The sequence below is a fragment of the Sander lucioperca genome, chromosome 7, assembly GCF_008315115.2.
Source record: "Sander lucioperca isolate FBNREF2018 chromosome 7, SLUC_FBN_1.2, whole genome shotgun sequence".
Taxonomy (NCBI): domain Eukaryota; kingdom Metazoa; phylum Chordata; class Actinopteri; order Perciformes; family Percidae; genus Sander; species Sander lucioperca.
In genome coordinates, this window is record NC_050179.1 from 22,312,727 (window position 1) to 22,332,502 (window position 19,776).

Here is a 19,776-nt window from a genome sequence, read left to right on the forward strand (position 1 = left end):
AGTCTGAAGCTAATAAGACCACCTGAGTCTGGACTAGTGATTTTAAGTCAACAGGTCATCAAAAGTCATGAAAAGCCTTCCTTTTGTTTACTGCTCAAATGCATTTAGTTTGGGTGTAAGGCCATTAACGGGCTGATGGGAAGCAATCAGCGGCCCTGATAGCTCTGTCCGTGTTAAAAGGGCGTGAAGGACGCAGAGATGCCAAAGATCCTTCCAATGGATGTGAGTGAACACTACGGACACTGACTGTTGCTCTGTCTATAGGTGACCTTACGGAAAAAGAACTGTAGAGAAATGTAAAAAAAATATTATAGGAATGTTATTGCAATATATTCTACATGGAGAAAAGTAAATACCATAGAGGGCTGGGCTTCTAATGTGACATTTTAGGATCTTTTTTTTTTTTTTACAGTGCTGCATTATTACAGGGATATCAAAGTGATTTTGCTTCGTGAGAGAGAGAAAGAGAGGATGACTTGTTGAAACACCACCACCCACACAACTGAGCCTCTTCAGTCCAGTGAAGGCTGCACAGACAAAAAATAGCCCCAGTGCTTTTGTGTGCTTACAATGTCCTAGAGCAGTATTATTCAACTGTGTTTATTTCACACGCTTTCAATTAAAAAGCTGCACAGAAACACGCCAAATAAAACCTATTTAGCGTCTTGATACTACACTTCTGGTATTTTTTGTTTTACCATAATATTCTTATCAAGACTGGTGGATTTAAAAAGGTATTTGGCATATGAAGGTTTTCTTTTTCAACTTTGGTCTGGTAGTGTATATGATTTCAGAATGAAATTTGTGAATAAAGGATCCTCTGGTAGTAGGTCTGTTTAATGAAATATGTCATCCAAATTAAAGCTTTAGTGCGTAACTTTTGGATATTAATGAACGTCCGTTACATTCAAGCCATTACCAAATGAGTTGCTACAAAGCTAATTAAGACTATCAGGTCCACACAACTCTCTCTGTATTTCTCAGTATGGCTATGTTCAGAAGATTGTGGCGTCCGGTGACTTTCCCGCGCAGAAACTCAAATGAAAACAATGACCTCTTCTGAAGAGTCCATCATGTTTTTTTAATCCTCCGTGTCCTCCTTGGCTACTAGCAACTGTGTGGAGGACGTGGGGGCTGTGCGCGATCATGGAAGACTTGTATCATGTGGACGCGCCAACAGTTTTGTTGTCATTACTTAGAATTCCTCATCGGGGAGACAGAAACTACACACCATCGCTTTAAGTATCTCATAACAACATAAATTCATGGGAACAAATAAAGGCATAATATCCACTATCCAGGAAGGATGTTCTATTGAGAGGCAGTGTCAACCAAAGGTTCTGGTTGAAGCTCAAGTTATTTAGTCTGAGCAAGGCACTGATCTGGCACCAGTTGTTGTTTGGCTGACCTCTGACCTACCAGGATGGAGGCGAGAGTAAAGTTTCTTCATCAGCGGTCGTCCACAGGTGGAGGACAAAAAGTCTAGAGTTATGTCATCTAGAGGCACGTTTTTAAATGTCTTAAAAATGTCGGTTTCCTTCATGCGTTGTTTTTCCAGCGAGAAATCAGTCGCACATACACTATGGTATTTGTTTTTTAATTTTCATATGTGAAACTCTGTGTTAGCCTACATTACTTTTTGATTCCTAGAGCAAACAAAAAAATCTTTCCACCTTACATCTGTAATAAACATACAATAAGCGACAAAACACCAGTAAAATCAACAACAAAATATACAATAAGCAACAAAGCATAGCACAGCCAGTTTAGATTTACATTTTATCTTTTTTATTTAACCTTTATTTATTCAGGGGAGGTTCACTGAGAGGCAGCCTCTCTTTTGCAGGAACACCCTGATCACATTCACACAGTTACACATTCATACCTGGAAGCTGCCCAGGCCACTGATCAGCTCCAGTGGAGCGGTTGGAGGTTAAGGGCCTTGCTCAAGGGCACCTCAGTGGTGATGAGGGAGGGACAAGCGCTGCTTTTTCACTTTCCCCACCCAGATTTTATACTGTCAGTCTGGGGATTAAACCGACGACCTCCCGGTCACGAGCTCTCTTCTCTAACCTTTAGGCCACCACTGCCTGTAAAAATGAAAAAGTAAAATGATTAAGCTAGTTTAAAATCATGGGTTTTATTAGCAGTTTTGAATTCTGTCATGGAGTCCAGTATGCAGATGTGAGGCAGAATTAAAAAAAAAAAGTTGAGGTGCAGCATAGGAGAAAGTCCTGGCCCTCATTTTTCTCAAATAAAAGTTTAAAAAAAAAATCAACTAGGCTATAGATCTGATATTTAATGCATTTTATTATCTGGTGTTATAACATTGTAACAACAGTTGAAATGCCTGGCACTGTGAACTGTTAAGTGTTAACAAAGGTTCTCAACTTGAACTTTCTGAAAGTTTAGACAAACTTAATAGGCTAATGTAAAGCACATTAAAGCCTCTTTTTTCTTTCTTATGCAACAGTTATTTTTTATGTAGCTATATATTGTTTTTTTTTTAAATATTATTTCATATTCATGTTTCATGTTTGTTGTTTTGTATATGTGTGCACCTTTCACCAAGGCAAATTCCACATAAGTGTAGCCTACTTATTGTGGCAATAAAACCTTTTCTGATTCTGATTATTAGAGGCTTGTTTTATTATAGCCCAATACCTAGCACTCTTATGTGATACTCTTTCCCCTCTCAGTCTCAGTAAAGGCCACTCTCTCTCTCTCTCTCTCCCTCCCTACCTCCCTCCCTCCCTCTCTTCCTTTCTTCTCCCTGCAGTTCTTCTATTTGTTTGCACTCACTTGATCCGGAGCGGAAATTCCTCTCCGTTTTGTGAATGACAAACTCATTAACAATTCATCAACACGGGCCGCTCCATCCGGCCTCCGTTTCCAAGGCGACCGCCGTGGAGGCTCCTCTGATTGGCCGGCCGACATAATGTATCCAATGAAACGCCTCCCGTTTGTAGCCATTCAGCAGCCTGGCGCCGCAGAGAGAGCATTGAGAGACTGCAGAGCTTCGATTCAAATCGCAGACAGACAGAGAGGGGATCACGCGGCATCCGCAGCCACTAAACAGACGTGCATAACCCGCATGGTTCACATCCAGAGATACCAACTACCCCCATCTTTCTATTCTGCATCTCCAAAAAGGGAAGACAGAGGTGGAAGAGCAGTTGCACTTGGATCCGTGGAGTTATAGGCTATATAAGAGAGGAGAAAGCGCCTGCTGCGTCGCAGGGCAAGTGTGACTCATTGATAAATAACACGGGCTCTCCGGCCGGATGCATGAATGACCGCCAGTGAAGGCATCGGGAAATCTGTGTAGACCCGTGTTTTATTGATCAGTTTCGTCTTAAAGCGCATTGAAGGACACTGGGAGTGAGATTTCATGTGTCTGATTTTTGCATTTCCTACACTTTTGCATTTTATTTTTTTTACACCATTATCCTCACACGCTAGTGTTTACGGTGGGCCCTCCAAGCAGCGGACTGAAACATAAATCCCAGACAGATTTTTTTGTGTTTTGGCTGCTTGCTTCCTTCCCGCCGCAGCCAGCAACTCTCCGAACGTCGCTTCTTCGAGTCCTTTTTTTTATTACACCTGCCTATAAATGCTCGACAAGCTCAAGCCCGTCATCCAGCTCGACTCGGTAATGGCGATTAGCAAGACGGTGGGCTGGCTCCGGGAGCAGCTGGAGACGCGCAGGGACGGCCTGCTTGTGATGGACTGCCGGGCCCAGGAGCTCTACGAGTCTTCGCACGTCGAGGCGGCCATCAACGTGGCCATACCGTCCCTGATGCTCCGCAGGCTCAAGAAGGGCAACCTGCCCGTGCGGTCGCTGCTCTCCGACGGGGAGGACCGGGAGAAGTTCGTGCGGCGGTGCAAGACGGACACCATCGTGCTGTACGACGAGTACAGCCGGGAGTGGAACGAGAACGTGGACGGGGGCTCGGTGTTGGGTTTACTGCTGAGGAGGATGAAGGACGAAGGCTACAAGGCCTATTATCTGGAGGGTGAGTGCGGTTCATTCACATTTTAGATTCCCTCGGCTGCTGGTGTTCATTCATAGCCGTGGGTTAGTAATTGCGCAAAGACGGAAGCAGGCGCGTAATGTGAAATCTTTTTTTTTTTTATCAATAATCATTTGAGTTTCACTTGTTTAACGTTACAGCTAACACATAATAGGTCTAATTCAGAAATTCCTGAATGTGTCATTTATTTAGGCCTACTTGTTCCTTAAGAAAAACATGATGTGAAACTGCAATCAAAGCAACCCGTTTTTGCAGACATTCTCGGGAAAGGGAAAATAACGTGCAGCTAAATGACTCTAAAATTCAAGCTTAGTGAATATTTTGCAGTGTAGCCTAACACATATGCTCACACAGCGGCTTTGTATTAATTGCATCTCTTACATTTTTTCCAGGTGGCTTCAGTAAATTCCAGGCCGAGTATCCAGCTCTGTGCGAAACCAACCTGGACGGCTCCTCCAACACCGGCTCCCCCACCGCCCAGGTGCTGGGCCTCGGCGGGCTGCGGATCAGCTCCGACTCGTCGGACATCGAGTCCGACATTGACCCGTGCAGCGCCACAGACTCGGACGGCAGCCCGCTGTCCAACCCACAGCCCTGCTTCCCGGTGGAGATCCTGCCGCACCTGTACCTGGGCTGCGCCAAGGACTCCACCAACCTGGACGTGCTGGAGGAGTACGGCATCAAGTACATCCTCAACGTGACTCCCAACCTGCCCAACCTCTTCGAGAACGCAGGGGAGTTTAAGTACAAGCAGATCCCCATCTCGGATCACTGGAGCCAGAATCTCTCCCAGTTCTTCCCCGAGGCCATCAGCTTCATTGGTAAGTAATCCTGCAGAGCTAAAACACACACTGCAGCTGCTCTTGCTGCAAATAACCTCAGGCCTCTGGATCGTTTACATGCTCATTCACTTTTAGGGCTGCAAATAATGATTATTTTCATTATTATTTAAAATGCATTAATGCAAGTATTGTTTTTGAGTCATTTTATCTATAAAATGTCAGAACATGGTGGAAAATTGTCCTTTTTGGTCTGACCAAAAGTCAAATATATGTGTTTACAATGACATTTTTAGAAGAGGGATCCAACTTGTCATGTGATTATTCGACTAATCATTTCACTTAAGTTGTTCATTAATCATTCGACTATTCACTTAATTCCTCACTTGATGGTCCTATGTGATTGATTTGAATGTATGCAGACACAGTTAAGGTGCAAAAGCAGATAGTCATGGACACAATCTTATTAATAGGATAAATGTCTTATTGCTGCCAGGAAGTTCTTAGGTTGTTATTGTGCAATTGAGATTAGATGAGCTGTCCCTGGCTGTGATCTTATCAGTCAATCAGGCGGGGACACACTGAGTGAGCAGATTAAGGCCATTGTGTTGAGGCAGAGGAATACAAGTCTGCCTCTAATGGTGCGCAGGCTAAAATGCTCTGTGTACAAATAATTTGACTTCAGTGGAAGACATCCTGGCCCTACCTCTTTTGTAATTGCAGCACAAAGGGCGACGTTGAAACAGCACAATGGGGAGAGTGAACAAGGGGAGGGCGGTAATTTGAGCGCAACAGGAAGGAAGTGGCATTGAAAGTAATCTAGGACATGGCATCCCCCCCTTCCTCCCTCCTTCCTCCCTCCACATTACAAAAGGAGCCATTTACAGGCCCTGTTGACATCCTGTTCGCCTTGACAGGGTGCCCTCATGACTCCTACGTTTACATGCCCAAATGGCACCATTGTCAGAGTAGCCCTGGCGAGCGGAAGAATGATTTAATAGACCGTAATAGTCAATTTCCCAACCGGCTACTCTAGGCCAAAACCGAAAGAATGTCGGCTCTGTTTATGTGTGCTACTGCCGCAGCCCCTGTTTGTTGACTGACACGGCTGGGAGATAATAACAGGATAATAACTTCCGCTGCTCTGCCTCCCTGGACTCGCGCCAACGTCCAACACAGCTTGACTTAAATGTCACAGATGTTTAGCACAAGTTTGTTCTGTCTGTGTAGAAAGGGGATGCACTTTTTGTCACTTGTAAAAGGACGAGTGAGTCTAAAATGTGCAAATAATGCCCCCTAAAGAGTACTTTTTTTTTTTTTTAAAGGCAAAGTAAACAAAATGAAGATGCCACCATGGACTCTTCTGACATTTGTCATTGATTTGTCATATTTTTTTTAATTTGAAAGTTTTTTTTTTTTTAAATCGGTTGTGTACTTCTGGAAGAGGTCTATAACATTTCCACCCTTTCCTCTTTCTACCAGATGAAGCTCGAGGCCAGAAATGCGGCGTCTTGGTCCACTGCCTGGCCGGCATCAGTCGCTCGGTGACAGTTACGGTGGCCTACCTGATGCAGAAGCTCAACCTGTCCATGAACGACGCCTACGACATCGTCAAGATGAAAAAGTCCAACATCTCACCCAACTTCAACTTCATGGGCCAGCTCCTGGACTTTGAGCGCACCCTGGGCCTGAAGCGCCCGTGCGACAACCGCATAGCACCGCCGACCCAGCAGCTCTACTTCACCACCCCGACCAACCACAACGTCTTCCAGTTGGACGCCCTGGAGTCCACGTGAGGTCTGCCGTCACAACTCTCCTCGCTGGAGGTTTCGTGGGCCTCCTGTTGAAAAAGCTGCAAAAGTTTCTCTTTTTTTCCGCAGTCTGCCATGGGACTGTGCTCTTCATCTTATTGATACAGCTGGTTTGAGGCGACTGTTGCCGATGCGTCGTTACCGGAGGGCCAAAGCTGTCTTTCCAAGACGCAGCTGCTGCTGACTAAACGAGGAGAGACAGAGACTGGAAGAGTCATTTAAAGAGAATCTTGTATCACTGTCGGACTCCTGAGGTCTTATAACTCCTTCTGTCATTGTGTCTGAGGAAACTTAAAGTGATATGTCGGACAGCTGTACGCTATGCTTCAAAGCTCCTGGGCTGGTGTGCCAAAGAGACATGATTGTTCAAACCGGACAGATCTAAAAATGAACTCTTTTTGTTTTTTTTAAATGTTTGTTTTGGGGTCTAGCACTGGTTCCCCCCAGACGTCTTCTTCTTCGTCTTCTGTGAAGACTTGCCTGTGTGGGGTTGAAGCACCCCAGCTTTAGATGGCACCCTATATACTGGACTCGATTTTGCATTTGTGAAATCTTTTCAAACATTTATACATTGTGTATATATCTTAATATAAAAGACAATACAGTAAAAGCCTTGCTCTAGTATATACCATTTGAAACAAGTGGGTACTGAAGATTCTCTTTGTTTCATATTCTACTTTTATGTAAGTAAACAAACTGCATATTCATCAGTATGTTTAAGTTGATTATGCCAAAAATCAAGTAGGCTTTCCAAGAATTGTGCAAATATGTGTACGTGTAATATATTTGATAATCGCTTTACGTGTGAATTCAGCCGACGGGCCTTGTTTTTGCACCCACCCTCTCACAAATCAAAGTCCCCTTGGTTGTTTGCCTTACTTTTGCGCTCAGAAGGTTGTTCATGTGCATTAGCCTTCAGAGAGATTCACCAGTTTTCTCAACTCTTACAGTATCCCAGAGGTTTTCTTTTAAGTTTTCACACAAAACGTCAACTGAACCTTGAGCAGTTTTGAATTTGGCACCACATTAAAGATAGCATCCACACGTTTGAGTCCGAAACAGGAACATGTGTTGTCTGGATCTCTGACGGTTAATGTGAGTAATCCTGATCTGTGCACAAAGGGTAGAAGTCTCTGACACGTGGAAAAAGTTAGGAGGCTTTGCTAAACCTCGCCTCTTCAGGGAAAACTCTGTGAAATGTTTTTATTTGTCAAGATGAGAGAAAAAGAATCCAGAGCTTTAGAGGGTCATGTTGCCCCTCTACAGAGAAGGCCATTTTCCAGAGGAACGCCATCTTGGTGCCCTCTGCCAACCCCATCCACTTTCCTCTCTTACGAATGTAAAGAAATGATAAGTTATTAATAAATTGCTATTTTGTCTACACTTTACACTTTCCATGCCTGTTTTTCCATTGATACTTGTTGGTGTTTTGTCTGTTTCCACAGTGACACGTTTATGTAAGTGTCTCCTCTCAAGCAACACGGTTGAGTGTTAACCAGCAGGCCGAGTCACGACAACAAAAACAGTCGCCGTGAATCATGAGGCTGTTCACGAAGCCCTCGCTATTCATTAACTACAGCACTCGACACATCTCGCTCAAATTTCCACTTTAGTATTAGCAATTGTCCTGTGACATGATGCTTGTATAAATAACAAATAACTATGTCCCTTTGGGTTCACACAAACAGTCCCTCAGGCACTCCCTGAAGGCGGGGCCTCTGTATTCAGCCATCAAAGGGAGCTGAAAGTACCTAGATAGTGTTATTTGATAGCAAGTGCAGTGGCATGTACCTGCAGAGACCTGGAGGCCCAGGAAAAGATGATCCTCTCACGCAAGCAGCTACTCGTTTCTCAGCTCAGCAGAGGCCCGCGTGTTCTGCACCAACATTCCCACACACACTGATTAACCCCCAGACCGGCAGGATAAAATCTGGGTGGGGAATGTGAAAGAGCAGCAGTGTGTGTGTGTGTGTGTGTGTGTGTGTGTGTGTGTGTGTTTTGATCATTTGGAATGTGGGGTAAGGGACAAGCGTAGCATGGATCTCTCTTTACATCAAAGTTAATAGACTACTGGACATCAACTGATTATAATATGGGATTTTGTATGACTGACTCCTGTGCAGCTCTTTTCGTCTGCTAAGCCCTTGATGCATACGGCATCAATCAATCAATCAATTTTTATTTGTCACATGAAATTTTTCAAGGTTAAAGGGCAGTCTGTGTTAAATTTCTCCACGCTAGCCTCAGTAACCTGTCTCATGTAGAGCTGGAGATGGACCATAGGCGTAACTTACAAAAAAAAAATTAAATTTATTAAATTACAATTAATTTTAGTAATTACAACCCTGGACCTTGGTCTTTTATTGTTGCATTTTCAAAAACGTTTTTTCGGACGCAGATATGGTCTTGCTTGTCGACTTCATGTTTACATTTTAAATCTTTGACCGGCCAGGCTAGCAGAGTCAGCAGGAGACTGGTGAGCTGATTCCTCTATCCTGATGAGAGGCTTAGGATGCTTGTCATGGAGTAAAGTCCTCAAACTGAAGTTAAGAATGAGTGTGAGTCAACACAAACAGCAGCCTGGCACACTAATATTCCACTATTATTCTGGTAAGACTTTACAATAAGGTACACAAAAATGTTAAATGAATGTGTAACGAATGGTTAGCTAATGATTAGTTACTGATTGTAGCATGTAAATGGAAATAATAGTGGAATAGTCACGTTCATTAGCCATGTAAACAGCTTAGTCGGAATATCGTCTTTTTCAGAATAAGGGCAAAAATCGGAATATTGTGTGCATGTAAACGTAGTCAGTGATTAGCTGCTACGAGTAGCTTTAATTGTAAGTACAGTGAACATGTAGGCAAAACAACAACTTATTTTAAGGGTAGACAATACAAACTAGAAGTGGACAGTACAGTTTTTTAGCTCATCAGTATCTATTTGTATGTTTTCCTTAATATACACATCAAAATACAGAAAATATAAAAAAAAATCATATATCTGGACGGTAAATTACATGAAATAGAGATAGGAAGCTGAAGCCATTAATATGTAACAGATAAGCAATTATTGGACAAAATAAGCTGAACAACGGACTCTCTGACATGTCTTTAGGTTTGTACTGGAAATACAATCTGGCATGCAGTTGAACAAAGTGAGTGAATCATTGGCTATGTAACAAAGGCCTAAATCTGCACACTCATGTCCTGACGTAAATGATTTATAAATAAGACCAGCACTCTCCCTTTTGCCCACTTTCCAGTTCAGGTGATATTTTCCGTTTCCTGGGTAATCATTTTAGTAATACTATGACTCCTAAAATCCAAATGTACCAGCACACAGTAATGAGCAATGCTTGTTCTTAACTCACAGAATTAAGTATTTATGGATCTTAGAGTTCTTCATTTGCCATTTTACCCACAATAATTGACATAACCAAGGGTAAAAGGAAACAGGAAACAGACAGTAGAAATCCATATTCATGCATACAGAACGGTATATTTGCGATTTGTACATTTGCATACAGAACGGTATATACACAGAGGTATTCATTGCACCCAGTCATACCAAAAAGTCACGCAGACAAATCTCTCTGGGATGTTCTACTGATATTTAGTGGCATCGTCATTCATTTTTTTTCGTCCTGTTTAATAATTTTTTTAGGGTCATGGAGTCTGCTTGAAGCACTGAATGGAAGGTCACCAGTTTATCAGGATTAATGCAGATGTACTGAATAGGAAATGAGTGAGAACATTCCTACAGACTACTAATCTAATCCAGTATGTAGAGCCAAGCTCAGGGGAACACTGGATAAACATGCAAACTCTATACTGAAAGGCCTTTGGCTGGGAATCAAATGTAAGTTTTACTGTTTCTTTATTTGTGCTACACACCGTGCTACACATGTACCTCTAGAAAAATGTACCAATATCATCCTCTGGGGACCATGAAATGTTTGTACAAAACTCATGGCAATCCATAGTCATTTATATTTTACTAGGAAGTGGACAGACATTGAAAAGTATATATTGAAAGTTTGAGCAGGTAAAAGGATTCCAATATTCAAAACATTAAATTAATTAAGATTAAATATCCAGTGTGCATGTAATCAGCAGTGGTGCCCTCTGAACAGGATGAAATTCAATGTCTCGCTCAAGGACGCGGTGGCAGATATGGACTCACTGGCTGCTGCAGGGGATCAAACCTGTGAACCTGCAGGTGAAGGGACAGGTCTCTTTTAGCCATCCGGATGGATATCGTCCATCAAACCTAAACCCAACTATAGCCAAGACTGGGTGGCTCCTATTCTTAGAATGGGCCGCTGTGATGTCATGGCAGGACTGGGATTGACAGATAGGGTCGGGGGTATGCGTGGCATGCCGAGCGTCCCGGGGGCTCTCATGGCCGTTCTTCCTGTCTGTAGCTTGGCCTTGCCTGGTTTTAAAGCCGAGGATTAAAGGGCACAGGAAACTACAGGCGCTAATTTTAGACAGGCATGTAGATGGGCTTGGCAGACCCCATCAGCACCTTCATCCCATCGGCACGGCGGCTATGACAAGGCAGGCCATACAGGGAGCTGGAAACACGTATGGTTGGGTCATGGTGAGGGCTGTCAGGGGGGTCGGCATGCAGCCATATGGTCAGATTACTGATGGGCCCAGAGTTAAATGTACAGTAGTGAAGAGATAAGCAGGCGTTCAGACTGAAAATAGCATTTAACTGCATAAAAAAAAAAAGTAAGGGTCTGCATTGGTGGGTTGCTACAGGTATAGGTGAGGAGATGAAACACAAGCGTCCAGTTTTAAGGCTCATCAGATTCCAAAACTTGGTTTATGGAGATTAATGAGGTGCACTTTCAGCTAAATGTCATAAATGTAGCTAGTTACATAGCTAACACTATGGCTGATGAACAGGAAAGTACTGCAGTCACAGATGGCTGCATGCAAAGAAAGACATGATCCCTGAACTTCAGTTCTGTTTGGCTCTTAGGATAAATTATGTTAGAAAGCCTTCTTGTCCTGACTTATAAAGCTAAGACAAGACATGACAGACAGAATAGTCATGCAAAGCAACTAATTACAGTTTGACTGGTAAGAGAAATATAGGCTGTATATCTGAAATGATTAATAAATGATGCATTACTTGTCTGAGTTACAAGATCAATGCTGATAACGTTTCCCTTTACACACATACATGTTTTCCACAGTAGAGTTGATTAAAACAGCCAATTACAAGTGAGATCCAGACATCACAATGCTGAATATTGGAATAATAACAGCTTATGTGCTAGTTTTGCTGAAGAATTAGCTTTTGTAGCAGAAATTGCTCACAACTCCAGGTGTTTGCTAATGACGCTGTCTTCCAGTTGGAGCAGCTGTTGCCAGCGCGTGGGGAGTTTTGTTTCCAAAGCACGGGCCAAAAAGTAACTTTTAAAAGTCTGAACAGCACCGGGACAAGTCATTGTTGGTTGTTGCTGCCTGCTAGCACTGATCAAAGACCCAAACTACTTCTGTTACTATGTGCTACAGAGCATCAAAACCAGTGGTGGAAGAAGTATTCAGATCCTTTACTTAAGTAAAAGTACTACAGTAATACCACGCTGTAAAAATACTGTGTTACAAGTAAAAGTTCTGCATTGGAAATGTTACTTAAGTAAAAGTTTCATCAGGGAAATGTACTTAAAGTATTCAAAGTAAAAGTACTCAACCTTCTCTAAGAGGCTTCGATGTCGCACGGACCGATACAATAAATCATTCCTGCCGCAGGCAATCAAACTATTTAACACTTCTTCACTGAGTGACAGATAAGACTCATAGACATCAAAACTGCACTAATTGCAACTTGCACAATAGGTTTGTTTACCTACAGCTTTATAAATACTATTTAAACAGTTGTACATTTTTTATTCCCAACTTATAGATATTTTAAACTATTTGTTCTTATATTCTATCCTATTATTATTTAATGTATATTGTATCCTTTTACTTCATGTATATTCTGTATGTGTGATGTGTGTCTGATATTTTTGCTGCTGCAACACCGGAATTTCCCATTTTTTTGGGATCAATAAAAGTCTATCTATCTATCTATCTATCTATCTATCTATCTATCTATCTATCTATCTATCTATCAATGCTCACATTTTAGAAAACTGATCAAAAACATTCTGTGTTTAATCGGCTCATCATTTCAGCTGGAGTTGTAGGCTGTTATATTGTAGGGTAGTTTCATTTATAATAAACATATTTTATATAACAATGTATTTTGTGTGCAATAACCTAATTTGTAAAGTAACTAGGAACTTAATCTGTCAGATTAATGTAATGGAGCAAAAAGTACAATATTTCTCTCTGAAATGTAGTGGAGTAGAAGTAGAAAGTGGCATGAAAAGAAAAAAACTCAATTAAAGTACATGTACCTCAAGATTGTGCTTATGTACAGTACTTGCGTAAATGTACTTACATTTCGCCACGGATCAAAACCCATGCTTATTTCTCATAACATGTGTTGCAAAGTAACATCCTGTAGTGTTGAAAATGCCACATCCGTTTTATGATTGAGTATGGGCATAACATCCAGCTGTGGGCTCAGTGGAGCGCGGCTGCCCCAGTTCCCACTAGCTTTTTGGCCATGAAAATAAAGCCAAGAGGGTGCGGGGCTAAACTTGGCGCGCCTGCTAATCCTCTGCTAACGGTTCCTGTCCCTCTTACCCTCAAGCGACAGCGTGTTGACAGCAGCCCCCACCCCCTCCATCTATCCCTCCTCCATCCATCCCTCCATCCGCTCCCCCAGCACCCCCCACCCACCTGTCTCATGTCACATTGCTTCCCCCTCATCCACTCCAGCAATTTCCTGTTGCCCTCGCAGATCGTGTTACAAGTTCCAAAATTGCAAAGGCAGACACACATACGCAGACACACGCGCGCACACTGCCTACAAGCTCACTCTCAAAACACAGACATAAAAGGGCGCACACAAACACATGCACACATTCCCTCTTGCATGCCAGCAATGCTATCATTTTCACTGCCAGTCCTCACAATATCTTCACTTACACCATCACACTCTCTACATATCTCTCTCTCTCTCTCTCTCTCTCTCTCTCTCTCTCTCTCTCTCACACACACACACACACACGCACACACACACACACACACACACACACACACACACACACGCACACTCTCTCTAACCAGATTATTAATCCCGCTCAGGGAACCAGCTGTGACTAAAACCTTGTCGGAAGCAACAGATGGACCAACTCACAAAAAAAACAACATCCCAAAAACACTTCCTGTTGGCGGCAGATTTGCACACTTACAGATCAGACCATAACACCTCTCATGAATGGTTATGATATGATATGGGGATGATAATGGTGAGGTTAAGATTAGACAAAATGTGTGTGTGTGTGTGTGTGTGTGTGTGTGTGTGCGCGCGCGTGCGTGTGAAACCACCTCCTCCAACAAACATGCCACTTTTTTGGGGTGTTAACTTTGTGTTTTTATGAGTGAGATATGCTGCAGTTGGAATCGTGTGTTAAGGTGTCTGTGCCTCTGTGTTTGTGTGAGAGTGAGGGACGAGGACATGGAAGGGGTGTGGTGGTATCAAGTTCTACATGTTCTTCTAATTGGGCAGCAGGCAGTCTGCTAATTAAAAAGCATATTAGAGCCTCGTTCACAGCTGACAGGATCAGTGTATGTGCGTGACTGTAGTCATTTTCTCATATGAACTGTCCAACAAATCAGGTCTGAGACATTGTCTGGAGTTGCCCTTTCACACATGTAGAACACAACAGGAGATTACACATGCCAGATGCATTCTCACTGGAAATACTTTTGTTTGGTCAAGGTGAGGGGTGGCGCCTGGGTAAAGCGTGCAGGAGACAGGACAGGACGAGGATTACATTGCAGCAATGTAGCCGGTTTGTAATTTAATCATTAACAACAGTCTCTTGCTGTTCATTAAATTTGTCTGACCATTTCGGGGTCAGCCCTTACCGACAGAAGTAAGTGTAAATGTAAGTGTAAATGTCCCTTCTTCTTCCCCCAAATGCCAATGTTTGTTTTCTTCCGGTTTCGCGTTCAAGCTGCATGTTAGAAACATCCTCAACACACCCACTCGCTCGCTGTGAATTCTCCGGAACAATGACCTGACATGGATGAGGGTGTGATTTCATCTAAAGTTGGTTGAAAAAAAAGATAGACGCTGTCCGTACTGAGAATACCGAGCTAGCTTCTTACAGCTTGATGATGTGTGACTCAAGCTTGATTTATGGTTGTGCGGTGGCTCCACGCAGAGCTTTCGCCATATCCTACGTAAGTGGCCTGAAATTTATACTTGTGGGTTGGTGTGTGCATCGATCTCTTTAAGAGAATAGCAGGGCCGGCGTGTGTGTGTGTGTGTGTGTGTGTGTGTGTGTGTGTGTGTTTGTGTGTGGGGAGTGTGTGGTAGAGCGAGTGAGAGAGTGATGGCGATTAGCTTCAGAGCGAGTAGCGACTTGAGTCATAGTGAGAGAAACAAAGTGTCTCCCCTGTTCTTTCTGACCACGGTGGGAAATCTGTAGCAGGAAAAGTTAACCCTCTCCTTGATTTCATGTTGTTTATGGAGAAGGAGAACCGGGAAATGCAACGCTACCAAGCCACGGCCGAGCAACGTAGGTCGTCGCGATGTGTAGTTACAGTTTTTCTTGATTGCTTTGATGCAGCAGTCAACTCAAACTCCACATTTTCAAAACAATTAACACACAGGCCGAAACAGTGGCACTCATGGTCAAAATGACACATTTTGTTTGCAAAAGGCTCTAACCGTGCAACAACATTTAAAATATGCAACAAAAGAAAATTTTGCCTTCAAACAACACAACTTGCAAACAAGTGTATGAGCTCTTCCAATCAACCATTACACAGTGGACAACAAAATATAAAATACAGCACTCAATGCGAATCAGTGCACCATTGCTTGTCACTGTAGCCCATTATTGTATGCAGCTTTCATGCCAGTGACATTTGTTGTCAAATTTGCCTTCTTGCAAAGATTTGGATCCAGAATCAGAAATGCTTTGATGCACATTTTATTGATTCCATTGATTCTTATTTTCAAACTGTGGCTGAAAACTGAAATACTGTAAATATTACATATAATACATGTAAACCAAAATAATTTTTATTAGAGTATAAGAAATTAAGAAAATCAAAATAAAATCTATTACAGTAAAGTATAAACATCTATTACTGTAGAGTATAAGAAATAGCCACTATTGATACTCAGTCTCTTCTGTCTTGATGATGGGGCCACATGGCCTAACCCTGCAGACTGATTGCTAATTGAAGATTTGTGTGAAGGAGTGTCAAACAGGTGCTTCAGTGATTTCATACTGATGGAGGTAGTTTCTAATAGTTAGGAACAGATAGTTTCTGTTTGGTTACCATAGCTAAAACAATGGAGTTTGGACTGCTTGAATGACATCCGTATTAAATGTTCTGCAAAAGGGTGGGGAAAATGTGTCAATCCAATGAGAAAGGGTTAACACATTTGCAAGAGGTGTCTTCTGCTCTGCTGAGACAGTGATGATGAAAACCGAGTGGATCCCAGTTTCTTTAAGCAAGTCAAAGCAATCAAGAAAAACTGTAAATTATTCGAGAGGTGCTCGTCAGGCTACGGCGTAGGGTCCGTGTGGCCATGTACAACGTTCAATCAAGGTTATAATCATAAAAACGAATGAAATAACGAAAAACATTGTTGTTAACTGCAATAAAAATAAAAATGAGGCATTACAAAAAAAGAAAACTAAACTAAAACTGTAATATCTGTTTGCAAAAATAACTAAAATAAAATGAAATGATCGAGTAAATGTCCTTAGTTTTCGTCTTTGTCGATGTCTTTCATAGAGCAAATAACATTATATCTTTCCGACCATGACATTTCCCGTAGACATGTATAGTTTCTGACTGGGAACCCAGAAATTCTGACATTCTATGTCAAATTGAACACAACATGTCCATGCCCCTCGCCTGGCATCATGGCGGTACCGAAAGTTGGAAGAAAGCGGCAGTCCTATTTGGGATGTCTACACAACTGTGTTAGTTGATTGACTCACTGTTGATTGGTGCGTCTAGATTTCTAGGCTACGTCACTTACACATTTTGCATTTACTGTGGCGTCTTGTGTAGACTGTTTACATATTTATGACCATTTTATGTACTGGTGTTATTGTTGAATACATTGTGAATACATATTTATAAAATTGTATGATGTTTTTGTTGAGTTATTATTACACAATACTTGTTCTGACCTTTTTGAATCCCTCGACAAATAACCCATATTACAAAAAAAGACTTAAACTAATAAAAACTAAACTAAAACTAAACATTTTCAAAAAATAAAAACTAAACTAGCAAACCCGCTTTAAAAACTAATTTAAACTAAACTGAATTTGAAAACAAAAAGTCAAAACAAAATAAAAATAAAAACTAATGAAAAATGCAAAACTATAATAACCTTGGTACCTATGTACATAGCCACGGCGTCGATTTAATGCAGAAGCATAAATCACACTTTATTGCCGTAAAGCATTCAGGGAGCAGAGTAGGAATAAAAGAAGCACCATTCTCCCTATAAGTCTGTGTAGTATCAAAATGCTTTTGAAGCTGTTATTTTAAGGTACAAAGTTACATAATGCTGCTTTAACAGATGTTTCCTGATTGAAACCTGTTTACCTGTTGCCAACTTGTATATAACATGCTGTCTGCTTGTTATTTCCTGCCATCAGATTTGTTTGCCTGAATTGCCTTATCAGCCTGCATGCCATGTCCTGTGCCAGCATTTTTTGGGTCCAGTTTCTTGCCAGTTATTGAGAACTTTTACAAACACCAAAACTAAAATTTAAATGAGCTAAATCATATATTTGTTTAACACGATTGTCTGTTTGCTCACTGGAGCTTTATGTCTGTTTAATCAACGCCAACGCCAGATGGAGGTCCACAGGTCAACTATGAGATAGCGGGAGGCACTTAGTGTCTCTGTGGTCTTTGTACTCTGTAAATGTGCACTTCCTCTCACAGCGTCAGCAAGTCGAGCCTGTTGCTGCATCGTGGCCTTTCAGACAGCACTGCTGTCACACTCAGCTTTCATCACCTCTCCTTTACTCCCAAACCTCCCACATGAACAGACCTCCTTCTACAGCCAAACACTCTCATAAATGACAGCTGATGTCCTCCACTCCTGTATGTCCCACTTTACCTCTAACTGTAAACTGAGCTTTTATTCAAATTCCTTGAAAATTTACAGTTTCAAATTAATGCAAAACCCTTCCCTGTGAAAACACACACACACACACACACACACACACACACATACATTGCAATTCTGCGGGCTTTATAGCTGGAAGTGATATTACCGGACTTATCTGTATTCCCATATCTGCTTTGTAGCAGACACCACCCTCATTGTCTGTGTGTGTTCTTGTACTATCTTTGTCAGGACCAGTTTGAGTGTCAACCTAAGAGACATTTTGTCATGTCCTCACTTCCTCAAAGGGCAGTTTGAGAGATAGATGCCGGTAAGGGTCAAGGGCTATAGGGAATGCAATTATTATTAGGTCCTCATAAGTATAGATAGAGTACAAACATGTGTGTAGGTTTTTTTTTAACATGCTTCCCTGCTGTTAAAATCATCACTTGTGTCGTTGGGACCTCTGACCCCACCCACGCCCTCTGGAATGCTGGGAAGGAATGTCTGGAGTAGGGGGAAAGTCAGAATAGAGAGTTTTGTTGTGGGACTCAGTGTTTTGCACTCCGTGTGTATGTGTGTGTGTACAGTATAATACAATGTTCTCTATTACAGCCATTCAGCCCACGCAATTTCCACAGCAAGACAGTGTTTTTTTCCCCTCAGTGTGATCACCTCGCGGTTCTACATTGAATTACACCCAGGCAAGACTACCTTCTTGTGCAGAATTACTATATTATAGTGTATATTTATTTTAAGTTGTGATAATGTATACTGTCATATTTTGTGCAGAATTGTGTTCATTGTCTTTTGAAAATGTTGGAGGTGGAGATTGTGCAACTTAAAAATAACAACATATATACAACATATATATATATATATTATAACAACATAAGTGAAAGAAAATATTATATTTCTCAATTGCACAAATCCTTCATTAGAACATTTAAAAAACACACTTAAGAGAATCCAGTTATTTAACTATTGCAATTACAACAGAAAACACACTTTTTAAGTATATATATATATATACCGATCTGCAGTCAGGGTCACCGATTTATGTTTTCCTCCATGGGTGCTCACGGGCGCACACCCTTTAAAAAAGAAGTTGTCAAAAAGCTAATTTCTCTGTCTTACCCCTTCCCCTTAGTTTTGCACGTTCACGTGAGAGTAAGGGCTATCCCAAATATCATTTTGATCGAGGGGTAGGGCTAAGAGGAAGGGGTAGATACCATGGATGTATTAAGAGAACTGGATACAGTGTTCGGCGGAAAGCCCCATACATTCCAATAAGAGTGCTCAAAAAAGGCGCATAAAGCAAACATGGAGCTTGGCTCTTCCGCGTTGACTGGCCCATGACATCACGATGGACATGCGCACCAGCAACAGTTTGTTTGTGTTGTCGTAGCAACCGGTAGCAACATGCTCGTTCATGAGCTCCTCTCTCATGTCTCTTACAAGTGGCGAACTCATGAACTCGCCGTTTTCATTGTCTAAAATATTCACTAACGTTAAACATTGTGTTTTCGTTGTTCCTGATCGTTTACATGCTTATCTAAATAAACGATAGATGTATTTAGACAACGTCGTGCTACTAGCTACTAGCTAGCACTAGCTATTAAGGTTAGCCTGCAGTTTCGTGAACAGGGCTCATCCATGGCTTCATCCCTCATCCACGTTACAAGCTTTACAGCATAGAGCCCTCAGATGTATCATAAGAGAGATGGCAAGATTACACAAGGCGATGTAATCACTAGCTATGTCTGTAGTAACGTTATGTAGGCATATAGCTAATTATGGTATTGCCGTTGTCTTAATACTAGCCCCGCCAGTTTGGGAAACGCTTCATACATGACGTTGCATCCACGTTACAGGCTTTACAGCATACATACATCCCTCGGGTGTATCATAATACCA

At 41.9% G+C, this 19,776-nt stretch overlaps 1 protein-coding gene and 1 long non-coding RNA gene across 2 annotated transcripts; both read left to right on the plus strand.

The window, feature by feature from the left end:
- The first annotated feature begins 2,961 nt into the window (after positions 1 to 2,961).
- dusp6 (dual specificity phosphatase 6) lies at positions 2,962 to 8,012 on the plus strand. Its single transcript, XM_031279708.2, has 3 exons — positions 2,962 to 4,016; positions 4,427 to 4,855; positions 6,296 to 8,012. The coding sequence occupies exons 1-3, from the start codon at positions 3,614 to 3,616 to the stop codon at positions 6,607 to 6,609; spliced, it is 1,146 nt and encodes a 381-aa protein (XP_031135568.1). The 5' UTR covers positions 2,962 to 3,613; the 3' UTR covers positions 6,610 to 8,012.
- A 4,273-nt stretch (positions 8,013 to 12,285) lies between these two features.
- Positions 12,286 to 19,061, plus strand: LOC116036246. The gene is made up of 3 exons (XR_004101556.1): positions 12,286 to 12,313; positions 14,720 to 14,725; positions 18,979 to 19,061. It is a non-coding gene; the product is annotated as an uncharacterized LOC116036246 (long non-coding RNA).
- The last annotated feature ends 715 nt before the right edge of the window (positions 19,062 to 19,776 follow it).

What these genes read in the sequence shown, in the direction of transcription:
- dusp6 (XM_031279708.2), top strand. Translation starts at nt 3,614, where the DNA reads ATGCTCGACAAGCTCAAGCCCGTCATCCAGCTCGACTCGGTAATGGCG. An exon ending in CAAGGCCTATTATCTGGAGG is followed by an intron (nt 4,017 to 4,426) that starts GTGAGTGCGGTT and finishes CATTTTTTCCAG; the next exon opens with GTGGCTTCAGTAAATTCCAG. An exon ending in CGAGGCCATCAGCTTCATTG is followed by an intron (nt 4,856 to 6,295) that starts GTAAGTAATCCT and finishes TCTTTCTACCAG; the next exon opens with ATGAAGCTCGAGGCCAGAAA.